Genomic DNA, 19,684 nt, shown 5'->3' with positions numbered 1-19,684 from the left:
CCAAAATATCTAGATCTAGAAAATGAACTAACTAAGTGTCCTTAACCTTTGTTCCTTTGGTCTTCTTAAGCTTTTCCCGCCAAGGTGCTTCTCTAAGAGTGGAATCCTCAACTGCCTCCACGCCTAAGTCACGTGACTTCTTAAAAAATCATATTCGCAAATCGGCGCGCACGCGCAAGGTACGCGCACGCGCCGTTGAGACGTCTTGTAATGTGCGCGGAGGCGTGATGTACGCGTGCGCACCCATGAAGATCCTGGCTTAGCCGCTTCTCAAGCCGGCTCTTGGCTTTGGCTCCACGTTGCCTTATCCACGCGGGCGCGCAAGGCGCGCGCACGCGCCTATGCGGAAATTTCCAAAGCTTAATCCTCATGCTTCCTTCCTTTGTACCCGTCTTCTTCCTCTCTTTCGGTCCATTCCTACTCTATATCCTGAAACCACTTAACACACAAGTCACGGCATCGAATGGCATCAAGAGAAGATTAGAAAAGTATCTATTTTAGTGCAAAATGAGCATGTTTTCACTCATGAGGCGGAACTAGGAGAGGAATGCAAAATCTTGTATTTTCATATAGAAAGTGTGTGGAATCATTGATAAAACCCCTGAAATCAGTACAAGATAAACCCTCAAATTGGGGTTTGTCACTACCTCACCCTCATCAATCATCCCATCTTTCCAGCATTAGAAGCTCCTTCACCGGCCATCAAATAACCATCTACGTAGTTATTAAATAATCATCTGACTACCTAGTGAAACAATCATCCAACATTTGTTAATTATATATACTTAAACTGAATCTAATAAAATAATCATCCAATTAAGAATTAAAATAACCATCTATATACCAAGTGAATTGAACATCCAACATCTAAATTCGTCCATTAATGTATATACCTTAAAGACGTAAAGGGAGCGAAATTCAAGAAAGCCAAGTTGGCAGAATCCAGGGTGTGCAGCGTTGAACAATTGCTGATTGCGCGGTAACCGGACGTGGCCGCGGCGACGAGGAAGAAAGGAAGGCCTGCGGAGGGATCCAATCTTCTTTGGTCAGCCTGAACCTCTCTTTATGAGCAATGGGGAAGAAAGGAAGGCCGTGGTCTGGGCAGCGGTGGCAGCGTAGCGTCGGGCCACGGTCTGAGCACGAGCTTCGCGAGTGACGCAAACTGCGCGACAGTGTTGCTCGGGCGTTCGCGGTGCGCATAGCGGTCTAATTTGTTGTGAAGGTCTTCAAGGCGTTGGGCGGCCGATTTTTGTGATGTAGATGAAGTAGTAGCGTTGCCGGTCGGTGTGGGCAGTTCAAAGTCCTTGGTGACTTCCGGAGGTTTGAGGCATCCTCATCAATCATCCCATCTTTCCAGCATTAGAAGCTCCTTCACCGGCCATCAAATAACCATCTACGTAGTTATTAAATAATCATCTGACTACCTAGTGAAACAATCATCCAACATTTGTTAATTATATATACTTAAACTGAATCTAATAAAATAATCATCCAATTAAGAATTAAAATAACCATCTATATACCAAGTGAATTGAACATCCAACATCTAAATTCGTCCATTAATGTATATACCTTAAAGACGTAAAGGGAGCGAAATTCAAGAAAGCCAAGTTGGCAGAATCCAGGGTGTGCAGCGTTGAACAATTGCTGATTGCGCGGTAACCGGACGTGGCCGCGGCGACGAGGAAGAAAGGAAGGCCTGCGGAGGGATCCAATCTTCTTTGGTCAGCCTGAACCTCTCTTTATGAGCAATGGGGAAGAAAGGAAGGCCGTGGTCTGGGCAGCGGTGGCAGCGTAGCGTCGGGCCACGGTCTGAGCACGAGCTTCGCGAGTGACGCAAACTGCGCGACAGTGTTGCTCGGGCGTTCGCGGTGCGCACAGAGGCGTCAGCTGGAGCTATATGGACGACGGCAGCTGCTGATGGTGGCGGCGCGGCACCGATGAGACAGGAAGAGATTGGGCGAGAAGGAAGTCAAATCACATAGGGGAGAGGGAGGCCGTTTTTGCGTGTGTACGTAACTGTTGCAAATCCTTATTTATTTTGAATTTCAAATTGAAAATTATTCATAATTAATTAACTTAATTATCATTTAATGTTAATTTTAATTTTATCCCTATTGTATACATTATACACTAAATTCATTGACTTTCCATACTTTCTCTTATATATAAATTAGTTTCTACCGAATTTTTTTTAAAATTATATTAATTCTTAAAAGATACAACTATAAATTAAACCAATTCTTCCATCAGCTTTAGATGACGATGACATGTTATGTTAGGTGTTATATGGCATGATAATATGACTGGTTAATAACATACGTCACAAAATGATAAATTGTCGGGTCATGTCATATTAAGATACAATCAATTATTTTGTAACAAAATAATACTACACATCTAAGTCCTTTTATTAACTAAGTCTAACTAAGTTAGTCGAATATAACAAAAATCTATGACTAGCATTATTCAAAGTCTCAATGTTTAACTTAGTTGATTTGATTCATAAAAAAATTTAAATGTATAATATTACTCTTTATAACATATGGCATTAACCTGCCATGTTATCATGTTACGTATGTAGTACTTAACGTGATATGTTCTCATCTAACTGACAAAAAAATTGATTTGACTTACAGTTATATTTTTAGGGACTAATATAATAAAAAAATCTTTTAAAAATTAATTTAAAAATAAATTATTTTTCAAAAACAAATTTGAGTTTTAACCAAGAAATGCAGGAAATGTCAGGAAAATGCCAACTTGTACAAGGCTTCGGCAGGGGAATTAAGCTCGATGCTGGCTTTCCGACCCTTTCGCTCAATGAGGAGTCGACCTCTTGCAGCCATTCCTGGTAGGCCTTGGGCAAGTCAAGTATCTGATAGTAGCCATCGACTACTACACTAAATGGGTAGAAGCGGAGCCACTAGCAAGCATATCGGCAGCAAGTTGTCGGAAATGCTTGTGGAGACAGGAGATCACCAGATTTGGAATTCCTGAAACCATGATATCAGATAATGGGACACAGTTCACAGACAAAAAGTTCGGAGAGTTCCTCTCCGGATTAGGAGTTAAGCAGAAGTTCTCCTCGGTAGAGCACCCATTGAGTAATAGTCAGGTAGAAGCAGCAAATAAAATCATCCTCAAAGGGTTGAAGAAGAGACTCGATCAGAAAAATGGCTCGTGGGCAAACGATCTAGCCTCGGTCTTGTAGTTTTATAGGACAATACCCCAGTCCTCTACCGGAAAAACGCCTTTCTGGCTTACCAATGGAGTAGACGCGGTGATTCCAGTTGAAATAGGGGAGCCGAGTCCAAGGTTGCTCCTCGGCGGTGGTGAAGAAGCAGTAGAGAAAGACCTGATTGATGAGACAAGGGAGATGACCCATTTGTCGGAAATGGCATTGAAACAGAGAATAGCATTGCGATACAATAGGAAAGTGCTAGGCAGGAGTTTCGAGAAAGGCGACCTCGTATTACGGTGCAATGATATCAGGCTACCGACCCCAGCAGAAGGAAAACTGGTGGCGAACTGGGAGAGCCCATAAAGAGTAAAGGAGGTTCTCGGAAGAGGCGCTTACAAGTTGGAGAGGCTAGACGGAAGCGAAGTTCCGATAACGTGGAACGTGGCAAATCTGAAAAGGTTCTACTCGTGATATGCGCCCTACTGACTTCCTGGTCCCCTATCCCAGTATTTTTATTTTTATTTTAATTCACATGCTTTGTATGTCTTGCCCCTATTGCATGTTTAATTCACATGTTTTGAGTGTGTTTCCTCTTATGCGTATTTCATTCAATTGTTGTTTTTGTCATTAACATGACTAACTACCACTGACCCAACGGCACTTCGGGACTGATCACCCTGGGAGCCAAAGGGATCACAAGTACCCAACAAATAACGGCTAAAGATTTAAAATCCAAGCGAAAACACGACAAGCAAAATAACCAACGGATTCAAGTGAATGAAAACGGTTAAAAGGATAGGTGCAATAACGGCTAAACGATTTAAAAGCCAAGTGAGAACGCGACAAACAAAATAACCAACGCATTCAAGTGAATGAAAACGGCCTAACGATAACCATTAATGACAAAATAAGCCAGTTCTAGGAAAACTACAAGTCCAAAAGACTAATTACAAGACAAGGTCCACGTCGGCCCAGTTAAAGAGAAAACAAGAGTACAATCCCAATGGAAGAAATTACAAGTTACTTTCTCATGATATCGACTATCTTGCCATCTTGGATAGTCTTGAAAGCCCCGATTGCAGAGGTGTCGAAGTCGGGAGACAACAGCTTGACTTGCGCTTTGATCGCCTCCTCAGTACCTCCAATCACCTCGTGAGCATTTTTGACAGTTTCCTTGTTCTTCTTTTTGAGGTCGGCGACCTTCGCCTTCAGGCCTGTGAGTTCAATCTTGGCAGTATCTGCCGACATGATGGCTTCAGCCATCTTTTTCTCTAGATCAGCAACCATGGCCTCCGCTGCTGTCGCCCGACCCAAAAACGGCACTAAGCTGGCTCTCTAGCGTCATTTCCTAGTCAAAAATGCGGGCCACCGTCCCATCAGAAGCCTTCAATTTTTCCTCTATCTCCACCAACTTAGTCTTGGTAATTTCCATCTCAACTTTCAAATCACCAATTTTTCGTAGTGTCGAGCTGTACTTGCCATCCAGCACCCCAGCCTGGGCCAAAACGAGTTCTGCCTTCCTCGCAATGGTTGCAGCATGGAGCATGCAACGATAAACCCACCTAGCCTGAGAGGTCAAGTCACCACCATGGAAAAAGTCCTCGGTTCCTGGTAAAAGCTAGGAATCAATGAATCCCCCAGCATCGAAGTTCTTCTCCATCACAGTGAGCGCCCCCTCTAGGCTAGATGTTGTCTTCCTCTTCTTAGGATTCTCCACGATGGTCAGGTCGGGACCCACCTCATCCTCAGGTATCTCCTCAGATTGGAGGGTCATGCCAGCACTAGGGCCAACGTTTTCCTGAGGAGGCGGTCGCGATTGAACCTCGGAAGTTGGGGAAGGCGAAGCCACGGCCGAAGGAGTTTCCGAGTTGTCGCTACTATTCCCCGGAAGGAACTGAGCCATTAAGTTACTGATACCCACTTGCTCGATAGCCATGGACACTGAAACAAGGAAGTAAAACCCAAGCGTTACGGACCACAAGTTAAACAAGTATACAAGTCAGAATAAAAGGAGATCATAAAAGCGGGACAACCGGACGACTTACCTACATAACTTCTACCCGTCTCACGGTCACCCATCAACAGATGGGGGTTGAGATTATTTTTACTAAAAATGGCTAGTAATATATCGGCGATGTCTCAGTTTTGCTGACTCAGCCCTTTATAAGTACTCTTTATTAAAAAATTGGCCCTGGCCCCGAAACTCCAGTAGGTCGGTATACAGCGTTCCCCCTCTAGGATTAGCCGGAAAGGATGCCAGCCTTCAGCAGGCTGTACTTTAAAAAATTTTCCTTGAAATCATGGAATGAATCTTCGAACAACTCGAAGATCCGTCGACCCTACACGGCTCGGAATGACGTATACCTTTTTTTATGTTTCCTCTCTTTCGAAGGGTTGGTCAAGAGAAAGAAGTAGAGGAAGACTTCTACTAAGATCAACAGCTCCAAGTAGTCGCATACCATCTCGAAACAGCGAAAGGAGCCCCAGCTATTTGGGTGTAACTGTGATGGTGCCACATCACATCGATTCAAAAGAGAGATAACAAAGGGGGAGAAGGGAAGCCGAATCCCCAAGTTGGTGAACATGGGCTTGTACACCCACATCCAATCAGCAACCCGAGGAGTGTCCATATTTATGTGGCAAATATGTTCCCGGTCTTTAAGAATGAACGTGTCATAATGCTCCTCATCAGGACTCCCTCCGTAGAGTAGATCAGAGTTGCGAAACTCTTGAAGCTCCTCGAGAGTTATCTTAGAAGTCGTGTCCTTAACATCGGAAGTAACCCAAATATAACGATCTACAGGAGCTCTCCGGATAGGGTGCTCCGCCATACCTATAGTAGGGGCACCACTTAAAGTCAAACCAGGGAGGTCGGAAAATGGTAGAAAATGCAAACTAATGCTACGTTCTGTTACACCTCTATTTTACACTAATCTATGATCAATTAGAAGCCAAGAGTGATTTACTTAATGGTAACCTCCTGTAACCTACCTAACAGCAGCGTAACCCAAGCAAGAGCAATTATAAACAACGAAGAAGGAACACAATAACAATGGCAAAAATAAAAACAAAACCAGGATCATCCATGAAAAGATGAAGGTAGTCGATGCTTACCAGGAAATTGTGGAAAAAGGAAGGATGGATCCTAGGAAAAGTGTAGCCAAGCTTGCGGTGATCGAAGTCAAGAAGGAGAAGAATGATGATGAAGGCAGTGAATTGGGAGAAGTATGAAGGAATAAGGACCGAAAAGGGAGAATGCAAAATAGTAACTAACACTGGGAAGCGTGAAAGTTAAGGGCAAAATGGGTTTTTCACCCAAATTTCAAATCATCCATAATGAGCATTAAATGCTCGGTGCAAGAATCGAGACGACGTTTCCAATAACTGACAAAGGCAACTCGTGCATTGGGGGCATGGACTCTGTCACGGACTCCCGATCTCGAGAGAACTCCGTCGAGAAGCGAGTAGAACAAACGCACCAACTACGAGTTATGCCTATAGCTGGCACGCTGGGGGAAGTGTTTTGACCTAGCCCATCAGCAACCCGGGTCCGGACATGAGCAGCCGACCTGACGGGTCACTCGACTCGAGCTATGAGATGACCCGCCTTCATCTCCTCATCCACGTGAAACCTAGATAGCTTGCAGAAGCTTCCAAGAAGGTGGGAATGGCCACAAGGGGCCCACCCGAGTACGGACTATAAAAGGCGAGGGACCTACCCTTCCCCAGAGGTACGTCATCTACTCTAACCTTAAATCGCTGCCTCTTGTACGGATACTGACTTGAGCGTCGGAGTCCTTGCAGGTGGCCCCACCACACCGTCACTCTGTGGATCCAAGCAGGCATCCTCTCCCAGCATAGTAGCTCGCACCCAAGTCCTAACTTCTTCGAGCCTTTGCTCCAGCCTCAGTCCATCCTAGTCCACAGAACGCCCGAGCGGACGAACAGAAATTAAAAGATGAAATAAATGGTTCAAGTGGTTAGTAACTAATTGTGTTAGTTAGTTTGCTTTTACTGTAAAAAAAATGTTGGTTACCATGCGATTTATTGTCGGATTAATCAAATAAAATCGTTGCTAAGTATATTATCGTTGGATTTACCATCGTTCTGTAGTTGACGGTATAAATGGCGCCGAAAACTCCTTACCGGCGGATTTTTTTAGTCCGACACTAATTACTGGCAGATTTTCTGTCAGTGTTTTCAATGGATTGTCGAGCTTGGGTTGATGATTACCATCGAATTAATCCGATGGTAACTTTAGCATCATTTCGCTTCAAATAGCGCAAAACTTACCGTTGAATTATTTCGACGGTACATCTGCCGATAGGATTTTTATTTTTTAATTTTTATTTTGGCACAGTTTAGCCACAACTAACAGTCAAATCAATATAAAACTCTTGTTAACGAAATTGTTATCAGAAATCTAAAATTAGCAGAAATTGATAAATTATTTTATTAAAAATAAATGGTATGAATACAATAAAATGTCACATAAGTAATGTACCCTAAACAAATAAAAATGCATAAAACTCTAATCCCTACAGATTCTGATAATCGTTGTCGTCGGCAGCGGTGGCAGCGTCATGATCCCCCTGTTGAGGCAGCAGAGTAAGTGCTGCCGTCGGTGCCCCACCAGTAGCGCCGCTGGAAGCAGCAGCGCCGCTGCCTCCAGCGCACATCTGCTGGTTATATGTAAAACCTGGTCAAACCGTAATTAATTAAATAATAAATTAAATAGGAGCGAATATGGTTGGAAAATTTAGCAATCGGAATTTGATAATTTAAATATGATATTTGGACTCAGTGGATTTTTCTGAGTTGGAAAACATAGTTTTCTGCAAAAGAACGTGCACTGGAATTTTGACCGGCAGTACTGGCTGCAATCTGTCCGGTACTGTGGCTGAGAAAATTAATTAGAAGTGAATAATTTTAAGAAATAAGAATTTATAATTTGGGAAGCTAGAAATATTTAAAATACGATTTAAAACTCTAATCTTAAAAGTGTTGGCCTAAAATTGGGCCAACAGACTAAACTAAGTGAACCGGGCTCAAGTGGACCCAAGATCCAACATATATAAATATTAGTTATGAGTATTTCAGCTCATTTTACCTTAAAGAAAGGGTGTGGGGCGCAGCTATGGTAAAGAGAGGAAGAATAGAGAAAATCATAACTTTATCAAACTTCAAATCATCATAACTTTCTCTCTGAGACTCCGATTGACGAGCCGTTTATGGCCACGCGTCGCTATTCTTGTCCTCTACAATTATATCTAAGTTTTGTGGTGAGTAATTTACTGTCCTTTGCCCAATTTTCATTTTTCTCTTTAAATTCGAATTTGGTTTGGATTTTGAGGAAATATTGTGATTTTTGTTGTTTTGGAGTGCTTTAGTATGAGCCATTAGTGAGTTCCATCAACTAATTTCGTGGGTTAAGGTAAGAAACCCTCTAACCCTTGTGATTTATCAATTTCATGAACCCTAGGTTGATTATAAGTGTGAAAATTGACGATGTTAGAGTATTGGGTGATTTTGGTGCACAATTGGAAGATTGATATTGGTTGTGGGGCCTTGGTGAGGCTTGGAGCTAAGGGTTGGTGGAGACTCTCAAGAAGAAGCTCAATTATTTTGGCTACAAAAGGTATGGTTTAAGTTTCATTTAAGTACCGTGTGGTGTGATGAGAATTCCTAGGCTAGATGCTCCTAGGATTAAGTTTGGGTTGTGTAAATGGTTGGTACTAATATGCATAGTTGATATGTAATGTAAATTAATGATTGGATTGAGAATTGTGTGAATTGCATGGAGAATTGTGTGAATTGTATGTTTGATGTGTTGAGAATTTGATGAATTGGATAATGAGTATTGATTTGTGGAATATGCATTTAAATTCTGAATTTGGGCCAGAGGCCGTGAATTTTGGGCCGAAGGCTGGAAAGAGGTAAGGAAGGTAAATTGATGTGTGTATTGTGTGATGATATAAGAGATTGGATAAATTTTAGATATTGAATATGTGAATAATTGGTTTGGTTATTGAATAATAAGGTTTGAGAAATTGAGGTCTGGAATTTGATAGTTTTGGGTAAAATTATGTAGGTGAGGTAGGTTTGGTTTTGGTTTAGTGTAATTATGTGAATGTGGTTGGGTTGTGGTCATTTGGATGAGTGGAAATAAATTTGGCTTGTGAACATTGGAAAAATTGGTGATTTCTATTTTTGGGTGAAAATTGATTTTTGACCAACTTTGACGGTCTGTAACTCGGTCCACAGAGTTTGGAATTCTTAAAAATCGGATTTTTATGAAAGTTTATTCAACGATCTTTCCAACAGTTTAGAAATGGTTGAAAAAGGAATTTTGTAGAAGTTATGTGTGTTGGAAGTTGGGGTTTAAAAATGTAATTCTGCAGCTTTTTAACTTAGTAAAATTTTTGGTAAAACATACCCCGATGCGCACGCGTCAATCTCATATTTTTGCTCCATCACGCGTGCGCCTGGCCGACGCGTATGTGTCGATGTGGGGATGCAAGTGCCCCATAGAAAATCCAGAGAGTTGCGCTGGTATTGTGCTGGTTTTGTGCGAGGAGCACAAAACGCACCCACGTGTACGCGTGACTGACACACACGCGTCACTTGATCTTTCTGCTTTCCACGCATGCGCATGGATGACATTTACGCGTCACTTCCTTTTTCACTTTCAACGCGTGCACGTGGGCGACGCGTACGCGTGACTCTGTTTTTAGCAAAAGTTGATTTTTGTGTTTTGAAAGCTAAATTCCAGACTTCTAAGCCTCCATTTTCATCCTCTAAGTCCTAAATCTTTATAGTATGCCTAGTAATGAAAAGAAGCTAGGACATGTGGTAACTTGTGGACGAAGTAAAGTGAGAATCAATGATGAATGACGAGTAATGATGATTGTATGAATTACTGAGGATGATGGTGCAAGTGCTGGGTATGTTATGAGCCGGATGGCTGTGATAAGCATTGAATTATGACTGAGTATGTATATGTAGATAATTAATGATTAAATGATTATGATTGATTGAGAAAGCTTGAACATGCGACGAGTATGCCGGAGATGCATATATGATTAGTGAATAAATGTGGTAAATGAATAATGATGGAAAATGTTGAAGGTGACGTGTGACCCCGGGTAGTAGGTAGTGGCGTTGTCCACTTGCTCCGGGTATGAGACGGGAAAGGAGGATTATGATAAATGAGTTTAATTATGGAGTTTTGGATGAATGTATGTTTGAGATGCCTGGGTAGTAGCAAGGGTCGTGGTTCGTCCCACTTGCTTCGGGTCATTGTTTGAGAATTGGTAATAATGAAGAGTGATTATGGATGAATGTGTATTTGTGATACCTGGGTAGTAGCAAGGGTTGTGGTTCGTCCCACTTGCTCCAGGTCAGTGTTTGAGATTTTGTAATAATGATGATTGATTTGGAATAAATGAATGAACACTTGAGATACCTGGGTAGTAGCAACGGTCGTGGTTCGTCCCACTTGTTCCGGGTCAGTGTTTGAGATACCTGGATAGTAGTAAGGGTTGTGGTTCGTCCCACTTGCTCCAGGTCAGAGATTGTGACGCTTGGGTAGTAGCGGCAGTAGTGATTCCACTCGCTCCAGGTTGAGCTTTCAGAGATTGTGATGCCTGGGTAGTAGCGGTAGTAGTGGTGATTCCACTCGCTCCAGGTTGAGCTTTTAAACACCCGCCTAGGTAGTAGCCGCAGTAATGGTTATTCCACTGGCTCTGGGTTGAGCGGGTAGTAGCAAGGGGGTTGTAGCTCAAACCTACTTGCTCCGCGATGGGTGTTTCAGTCCATGGTTAGCTACCAGGACATGTCGGGTTGGCTATATAACTGACAGATGATATCATCAGCCATAGGGCAGGTATACATCATTTGCATATGTTTGAATTGTTTGGGTTTGCCTAATTATTTTGGATTGCTATATCATATATGTTATGTTACTTGATTATGTGCTACTTGTTCTACTTGTACCTCATTGTGTATTACTTGCCTGTATTGCTTGTGTGTTGTACAACTGAGAGGTCCCTCATGCTGGTATCGATTGACGCTGAGGGCTGTTCTTGATGAGATGAGTTGATGATGTAATTGAATAATGATGATGGTTATTGAATGAGGTAATTGAGCTCCCTGGGTAGATGCAGTGAAGTGATTTCACTTGCTCCAGGTAGAGACTGAGATAATTTGAGTTTCCTGAGTAGATGCAGTAAAGTGATTTTACTTGCTCCAGGTAGAGAATGAGATAATTTGAGTTCCCTGGGTAGATGCAGTGAAGTGATTTCACTTGCTCCACGTGAGGATATGAAGTATTGATATAGAATAGCTGAGATAAAATAACTGGTGATGGTTCTGTTTATGATTCTGATTCTGATTCGTTGGAGAGTTAGAAAGTTGGAAAACATGGGGAAGAGGAATTAGATTTAGTATTTTCCTTATGACAGTTGCCTATTTATGGATTAGCGAGAACATAGGATGAATATTTGGTGAAAGGAATTTTAGGATGCTTAGTGAGCTTTTATTACAATGCATTGTATTTATTTGGCACTTTTACCGTACTGGAAACCCATGGGTCGGGGGTTCTCATTCCGTATATATCTCTTGTTTTTCAAATACAGGTCCAGGTGCTCAGAAGTGAGCTGTGGTTCATCTGAGAGATGGCAAAGATCTTTATATTCTCTACTTTATATTATGCTTAGAACCTCTCCACCTTTATTTTAAAAAGCTTATATTATGTATTGAACTCTTTTGAACTTGCCTATAGAGGCTCTTATGTTTCTTTTGGGAGAGATTAGGAGATTCTGTTGTCAACTACTGTTATACTGTACCCTAGCCGGCCTAAACTTCGCGGGTCGCGACTAGTGGCTATTTACTTATGTTATATATCTATATACTGTCCTTCTCTTATTCTCCTTTATGACTTTATCCTTATAACGCTTTCGACTTCACGCTTTATCTTTTAGTCGTCGATGCGTGAGTGATACAACTTCACGATTTTATTTTTACTCCTTTCAGGTTTCTCGATTAATACTCCTTTCAATTTCACTTATAATTATGTAATAAAAATTCACCTTGAGAGTTGTACCACCTTATTATCATTGACTTATGACTCGAGTATAAGGATTTGAATATTAGGGTGTTACACTATACTCCTCTATCTACTGTCGCAGCCGCTTGAACTGCTCCAGCTTCTCTGTCAGTTTAGGATGTTACGTTTAACGTTATTTGTATAGTATTGTAGAGTGTTTGAGAATACTATGATGATTTCAGAATGTTCTAGAATACTCCAGAAGGCCTTGGAAGATCTTGAAGGTTCTAAAAGACTCTTGAAGGCCATCAAATATTCCATAAGAGTGTGGATATATGTAGAAGTATGAAGAATAATATAGAATAATTTAGAAGTATTTAGAAAAATGTGATAGGTTAAATATTTGGAATGAAAGTTCTGGACGCTCGATTTGATTTGTTAATTAAATTTAATCCTAGCTGTCTATTGAGGAGGTGGATGACTATAAATAGGAGAGTTTGTATTGTGGTGTGTGAGTCATTTGTAACAAACACTTGAGTAATAAAGTATTCTTTCCACCAAAATTTTTTTTCTCTTGTCAGTCTTGTATTCTTATTCTTAGCTTTTTTGCTAAATATTGAGGATTAGGTTGACTTGGACCTACCTTAAGAGATTAAGTAAGTCCAAGTATCGATACAATAACGTTAAAATGTGTTTAAGACGATAACAAATAACTCATCATGAATAATTACCTCAAAAATTGATAACCTATCAAATACATCATTTATCTCATCTTTAAAAATGCATATTTTTTTATTATCTAATTGAACATTTTTTTGAAAAATATATACAAAAGCTTAATTGAACGTCAGAGTATTTTTTAAAAGTATGCAAATTTTTTTATTATGGAAGTATATCTCATCCACAAAAGAGAACAAACCCAATTTCAGCCAAACAAATTATACAATGAAAAGAATAATCATGCAACCACAAACAATAATCACATAAAAAATATTATATATATACAAAAATTAATTATTGCTCCATATATATAATATATGTTAAAAGAAAAACCAACCAAATCAAATTAATTAAATTAATATATATAATATTGATGACTTAAAAAAATTAAACAAGCAACTTTAATTTTATAATTATTAAGGTAAAAAACGGTTATAAGCCAAGGGGAGATGATATTTATCCAAATCAGTCAAATGAGATTCTCGTTCAGGTATCAACCAAAGACAAATATTATGTAATTCGAATCAATAAAAATCGAACTACACTTCAACGTAATTCGAATCGACCTATGTCGAATCATTCATGGCATTGCTTGTAAGTAATTCGAATCAAGTTCCATCGAATTAAATAAACATAGTTCGAATTATATCAATTCGAATTACATGCAGCACGTGACACATAGGGAATTCGAATCATATTGATTCGAATTACTCCTTTTTTGCTTCTTGTGGTAATTCGAAACGAGTTGATTCAAATTACAAGGGTTTCGCCTATATAAGGAGTTCGAACCAGGGTCATTCAAATCAGTTTTGCATTCTCATATCCCACCAAATCCCAGAGAAAACGACCAAGAATTGGGCCGACAAAGACTCTAGCGGCATATTCAGGCGATGGGGGACGATTCGGGGAGGCTGTATCGTTTGGATGGAGTTGCTCATATCACCGGGGTGATCAACGACGAGGTTAGTGGTTTCTGATAGTGGTTTTTGATAATGCTTTATGATAGTGGGTTATGATAGTGGCTTATGTTAGTGGTTTATGATAGTGGTTTATGATAGTCATTTTTTATAGTGGTTTATGATTGTGGTTTATGCTAGTGTTAGTGGTTTTTGATAATGGTTTGTGATAGTGGTTTATGATAGTGGTTTATGTTAGTATTAGTGGTTTATGAAAGCGGTTTTGTCGATGGTTTATTTTAGCGGTTTATTTAAGCGGTTTAGGTTGGTGGTATCGGAGGTGGTTAACTGAGTGGTTTTGCATGTGGTTTTCTCTAGTGGATATGCATGTGCTTTATGCTAGTGGTTTTTTGGATACGGTTTTATGATACGGTTATGCTAGTGGTTTACTACATTTTGCTTTTGCGTGTAAGTTTTATAAGCGGTCTATGTTTGTCGTTTCAGTATGCATTTTTGCTAGTGGTTTACCATATGTTCTATTTCATGTGTTATCTGTTGGTTCTTTCTGTCGTCAATTTTATATGTGAGTAGTTTTGTAAATCATTCTAATTATGCGGTCCATGTAATACGCAGCCCTGGTGTTGCATATCGAGCATGCGGCGACAGCAGGGGATGCGACTCGATGATAGGTACGTTCCGTACTTGCAGATGGCCAGATTATACCATCTTGCAAGACTGAATGACAGATGGTTCCGATTGGACGAGCCCCTTGTGAGTGCCTTCGTGGAGAGGTGGCGTCCGGAGACGCACACGTTCTACATGCCGTTCGGAGAGTGCTCGATCACACTTCAGGACGTCGCGTACCAGTTGGGGTTGCCAGTGGATGGACATTACGTCAGTGGTTGCCTGACAGACTTCCACGTATACATAGAGGGTGGCAAGCCAGCTTGGCAGTGGTTCCAGGAGTTGTTCGGTGTGTTACCTCCCGCGAACCAAATACAAAAGTTCGCAGTGAACTGCACCTGCTTCCAGGAGACTTTTGGAGAGTGCCCCGAGGGGGCCGATGAGGAGACGGTGAGGCGCTTTGCCCGTGCCTATATCATGATGTTGTTGGGCACCCATCTGTTTGCCGACAAGTCCGGCAATCGTATTCACATCAAATGGCTACCGTTTGTGGCTAGGCTTGAGGAGATGGGTGGCTATAGCTGGGGGTCGGCGGCACTAGCATGGTTGTACCGGTGCATGTGCCGAGTGGCCAACAGACATGTCGTGAATCCCATCCGATACACACTGAAAACTGAACTAAGGCGATACACCTGGTGGACGTATGGCTGCCAAGTAACCCGTGAGTAGGCACAGCATGCTAGTGCGTGCGGACACGGAAAATGAAGTGCCTGGAAGTATCCACAATCACATGTCTGAAACCTAGTGAGACCCTATAGCTACCCAGTGAGAACGAACCAGTCGGAGTCGTCTCTGCCACGGTGTACTTCGAGTTATCCCTGTCATATACAGTCACGGTGAAGCACCTAGCCGTCTTCAGATTGGCCTCGATACACTTTACCAGGTGTTGACTGAATTGTTGTCCGGTACCCAGCTGGTCCTCGGCCTCCCTCCCCTTGCGGACAAATAGTTCAGCCAACCTTCCGTATGTGGCCTTCACCAGCGAGCACACAGGGAGGTTCCTGACACCCTTCAGGATTGAGTTCACACACTCAGAGATATTGGTCGTCATGTGCCCGAATCTGCGCCCCTCATCACAATACTGTGTCCACAACGAATACTCAATCCGGTTCGCCCAGTCACACATCGCCAGATTCTCAGAGCGCAGAATGTCAAACCAGTAATCAAACTCTACTTCTGTCTTGGCATATGCGGCGTTCACAAGAAGCCTCCGAGCGTCTTTGCCCTTGAACGTAAGGGCAAAATTTGCTGCTACGTGTCGAATACAGAATGTCCGGTATGCAGCCGAAGGTAGCCATCCCCCATTAGGAGCCTCAAGCGCGGCCTTGATGCCGTTATGCCTATCTGAAATAACTAGCAGACCTGGCTGCGGTGTCACGTGCTGACGGAGGTGGGAGAGAAAGAAGGACCACGACTCAGCATTCTCACCCTCGACTAGTGCAAATGCCACAAGGAGTATGTTGGAGTTCTCGTCCTGTGCAATCGCGACAAGCAACGTTCCCCCATACTTGCCATATAGATGGGTGCCGTCAATACTCACCAACGGTTTGCAATGACGGAATCCCTCAATACAAGGTGGGAACGTCCAGAACAGCCTGTGAAAATAAGCTTGAGACTCGTCCAGCTGTCCCCCAACTCGAACAGGGCTAGTCCGAAGGACTGCTACAGTACCAGGCATGGTCAACTGGACTCCTAACACCCACCTAGGGAGCTCGTTGTACGACTCATCCCAGTCACCATAGATGACAGCAACAGCCTTCTGCTTCACCAGCCAGACCCTCCTGTACGTCGGCCTGAACCCAAAGTGTGCGGCCGTGGCATTTAGGAGCACCTTGATGTTGACGGATGCATCAGCCCTAACCATAGGCATAATGAATGTCGCTATCACATGATAATCCAAACTCCTATGGTCGCTGGAGATAGAGGTGGCGAGACACGTATGCGGTCTGTTGTACCGTTTGACTTCCCAAATGCCCTTGCGCTGCCGGAGACTCAACCGAATCAACCATGTGCACCCATTCCCAAACTCAGAACACTTTCCCACATACCGGCGATAGTCAGACTCAACTACCTTGTACTGTACCCCTCGGCGGATGCTGTAAGTCTTCACACTCAACAGGGCCTCATCTTTATCATGAAATTGCTGACCAACCTGGAACTCTGTCATACCAGCAGACCCTTCTCCATCTCTATCGCCAAATCCAGCAGGCTACCCAGGAAGCCCATCCTGCCTCATGGCATCCAGGTCCAATGATGAAAAATGGGGTGGGTACTGCTGTGTGCCAGAGCTAGATCCACCTGCAGCCCCTCTCGGGTCACTCGCTCCGAGATCATCGCCAATGTCATCAGCAATCATATCCGGCTCAACATCATCGTCATCTGGATCATCAAACAATCCGTCTCCAACACCAGCCGGTGTAGCACACTGTACTAAGGTCGGAAGATGTTCCCCTATACCAACCTCATTGCCAACATTGCCGCTGAGATCAATAGCGAACGAAGGGGAGGCGACAGGCTAGATCGGTGGCTCGTACGCAGGGACGGAGGAAGAAGCAACGGCAGGTCTCGAGCTAGAACCGACCACCGTGGCTAAAGTGTGCGTATTCCGGTTCAAACCCCCCGAGCTGGATACCACATCAACCAACTTTGCCAATAGCTTTGGTGTCCTCACCTCGGGAAACTGCCGGCGACAATGAAACATGACCTGCAAGTCCTCATCACTCCCGATCGTGAAACAATCATACTTCACAGTATCTTGGAGTACCATGGTTGGAATGCGATAGGAAAACTTCTTAAACCTTTTCACCAGTACAGAGCTAACAAGGTCATCATAGCTCGTCGTAGGCCTCACGATAATATAGAGAGGATCCTTATCGGTGAACTTCACACCGGATCGAGTTTTTCTCTTAATCGATCCTCTGTTGTGAACCAACACTAGAAAACTATCATCACTAGTCATCTGACCCCTCTATTGAGAGCAACTCACGTTCACATCATATATATAGAGCTCTGCTTCACAGTAATTCGAATAATCCTCATTCGCACTATATATATGTAATTCGAATCAAGTCATTTCGAATTAGCCTTAATTATCAAACTAGAGTAATTCGAATCAACAAGATTCGAACTTCCTCCTTAACACGTGATCTTACTAATTCGAATTGACATAATTCGAACTATGCTCCCCTAATTCGATGCATCTTGATTCGAACTATTTTGGTAGAATGCTTGGAAATAATTCGACCTATATCAATTCGAATTATGTAGAAATATAATTCGAATTTTATTGATTCAAATTACATTAAAGTATGCTTTGGTTGATTGATGAATGAAAATCTCGTTTGGCTGATTTGCGTAATTTTGAACTCTCCTTGGCATATATATGTTTTTTACCCTTAAGATTTAAATTTTAAGAAAATAATCTCAACAAAAAAATTATTTTAATATTTTACAAATTTTTGTAAGTAATAAATAGTTCACGTGTTTTTATCTATTTTTAATTTGAAGACGACTTTGGAGAATACTTTCAGTCAACTAGAAGAAAGAAACCAAAGAAGACTCATCTATGCTCATAGATATCTCTGCTTACATATTAAGCTTATGGATACATGCATTATTTATTAGTACTTCAGAAGAACTAGAGAAGAGTTGGAGGAGGGAGTTCAAATATGGAGGAGAAGGTGTTTACAATAGGACCCTGGGGAGGCAATGGCGGAGAAAGATGGGACGATGGGTGTTTCAGCGGTGTCAGAGAAATCCATGTTGAGCATCGTGACTACATTATGTCACTCACTTTGGTTTATGATAACCACGGTAAGCGTTTCAAAGCAACAAAACATGGAGGATCTAATCCAAAACTCAAGGCCAAAAAGGAAAAGGTTATAATCTTATAATATATATTAACAAGCTTATTCTATTATTTATTTTCCTTCCTTTCTTCATTTTATATTATTATATGTGTCTTGTAGATTAAGCTAAAATACCCAGGTGAATTCCTTGTTGGTATTTCTGGGCATTATTTTCCCTTGCAAGCTAGGGATGGCGGTAATCCGTACATACGGTCATTGAAATTCATAAGTAATAAAAGTATACTGGATCCCAAGAAAAAGAGGGGTGCCATTAATTTCGTCCAAGAAACCTATGGACCGTACGGAGTTGAAGAAGGGACACCATTCGACTTCGCAATGAAGGATTTAGAAATTGTGGGATTTCATGGTCGGAGTGGTTGGTATCTGGACTCAATCGGGATCCATCTGCGCCATCGCCAAGTCAAAACAGAGAAAGGGGATCACCCTCTAAAAGGTGCCTCCAATTCTACCCGTTACTCCATCAACTTTTAAGTATGTTTCATTTTTCTTTAGGTGATTGTCTCACCATAAAAACTCAACTCCAGTTAACTTGACGTGAAGTTAATAGGTAAGAGTTATTAAAAAATAATTTAGTCAAACCTAAAAATTGACTAAACTAAAAATTGACTCCTTATTACTTATATCAATTTTTCCGTTTACTAATTACATTCACTTTATCAAAATTGATTCACTAAATTAATGTACGTAAAATAGTAATCATTTGAATTTTATAAAGCTAGGTTGATTTTGGTGTGACAGGACCTGAAAAGAAGGCTGATTATTCAGCCTTAGGAAAATATGGGGAAGATTTAACAGAGCTGGCTAAAGCCGGAAAACTTGACAAAGTTTCTAGAAGGGATGGTGATATAAGAAGGTGTATCCAGGTTCTTTCTCGGAGAACGAAGAACAACCCCGTTCTTATTGGAGAACCTGGTGTTGGCAAGACTGCCATTGTCCAAGGGTATGTAATGTGTTGCGATGCTCCATAACTACATACTTTACTACTATTCTTGACTTAACTCTATCTTTGAAACAGGCTTGCTCAAAGAATCGTTGAAGGAGAAGTTCCTCAAGTTCTAATGAATCGAAGGGTATGCGTTGGAAACATCTATCCCAACTCACAAACCTGAGTCCTAAACTCAAATCTCTAAATATAACTAACACACTAGACATACATCAAAGATTAAAAATATTATTTATATATTAAAATTAACTACTAAAATCAGTCACTAATATATTTATGTATAAATACAGATATAATTTAATTTATTTTTAATATATATTTATATTCTAATATATATTTTAT

The 19,684-nt window shown here is 41.5% G+C and overlaps 3 protein-coding genes across 3 annotated transcripts in view; 2 read left to right on the top strand and 1 right to left on the bottom strand.

Moving 5' to 3' along the window:
- LOC110271626 lies at nt 2,824–3,547 on the top strand. Its single transcript, XM_021122642.1, has 3 exons — nt 2,824–2,874; nt 2,975–3,118; nt 3,215–3,547. The coding sequence occupies exons 1-3, from the start codon at nt 2,824–2,826 to the stop codon at nt 3,545–3,547; spliced, it is 528 nt and encodes a 175-aa protein (XP_020978301.1).
- On the bottom strand, nt 15,210–16,717 carry LOC107637322. The gene is made up of 3 exons (XM_016340751.1): nt 16,700–16,717; nt 16,071–16,361; nt 15,210–16,004 (listed from the first exon to the last, which is right to left on the bottom strand). The coding sequence occupies exons 1-3, from the start codon at nt 16,715–16,717 to the stop codon at nt 15,210–15,212; spliced, it is 1,104 nt and encodes a 367-aa protein (XP_016196237.1).
- The window catches only part of LOC107635377 (chaperone protein ClpB3, chloroplastic), a 5,027-nt gene continuing 3,395 nt past the window's right edge, over nt 18,053–19,684 (top strand). Inside the window, exons 1-4 of the mRNA XM_016338848.2 lie at nt 18,053–18,408; nt 18,499–18,832; nt 19,138–19,339; nt 19,415–19,469. Of these exons, the coding sequence (XP_016194334.1) occupies nt 18,199–18,408; nt 18,499–18,832; nt 19,138–19,339; nt 19,415–19,469 (801 nt within the window). The 5' untranslated portion in view covers nt 18,053–18,198. The remainder of the gene's footprint in view (nt 18,409–18,498; nt 18,833–19,137; nt 19,340–19,414; nt 19,470–19,684) is intronic.

Source organism: Arachis ipaensis, chromosome B04, assembly GCF_000816755.2.
Source record: "Arachis ipaensis cultivar K30076 chromosome B04, Araip1.1, whole genome shotgun sequence".
In the NCBI taxonomy this organism is placed as follows: Eukaryota; Viridiplantae; Streptophyta; class Magnoliopsida; order Fabales; family Fabaceae; genus Arachis; species Arachis ipaensis.
Note: the sequence above shows the minus strand (reverse complement) of the source record. Positions and strands in the feature narration are given on the sequence as shown.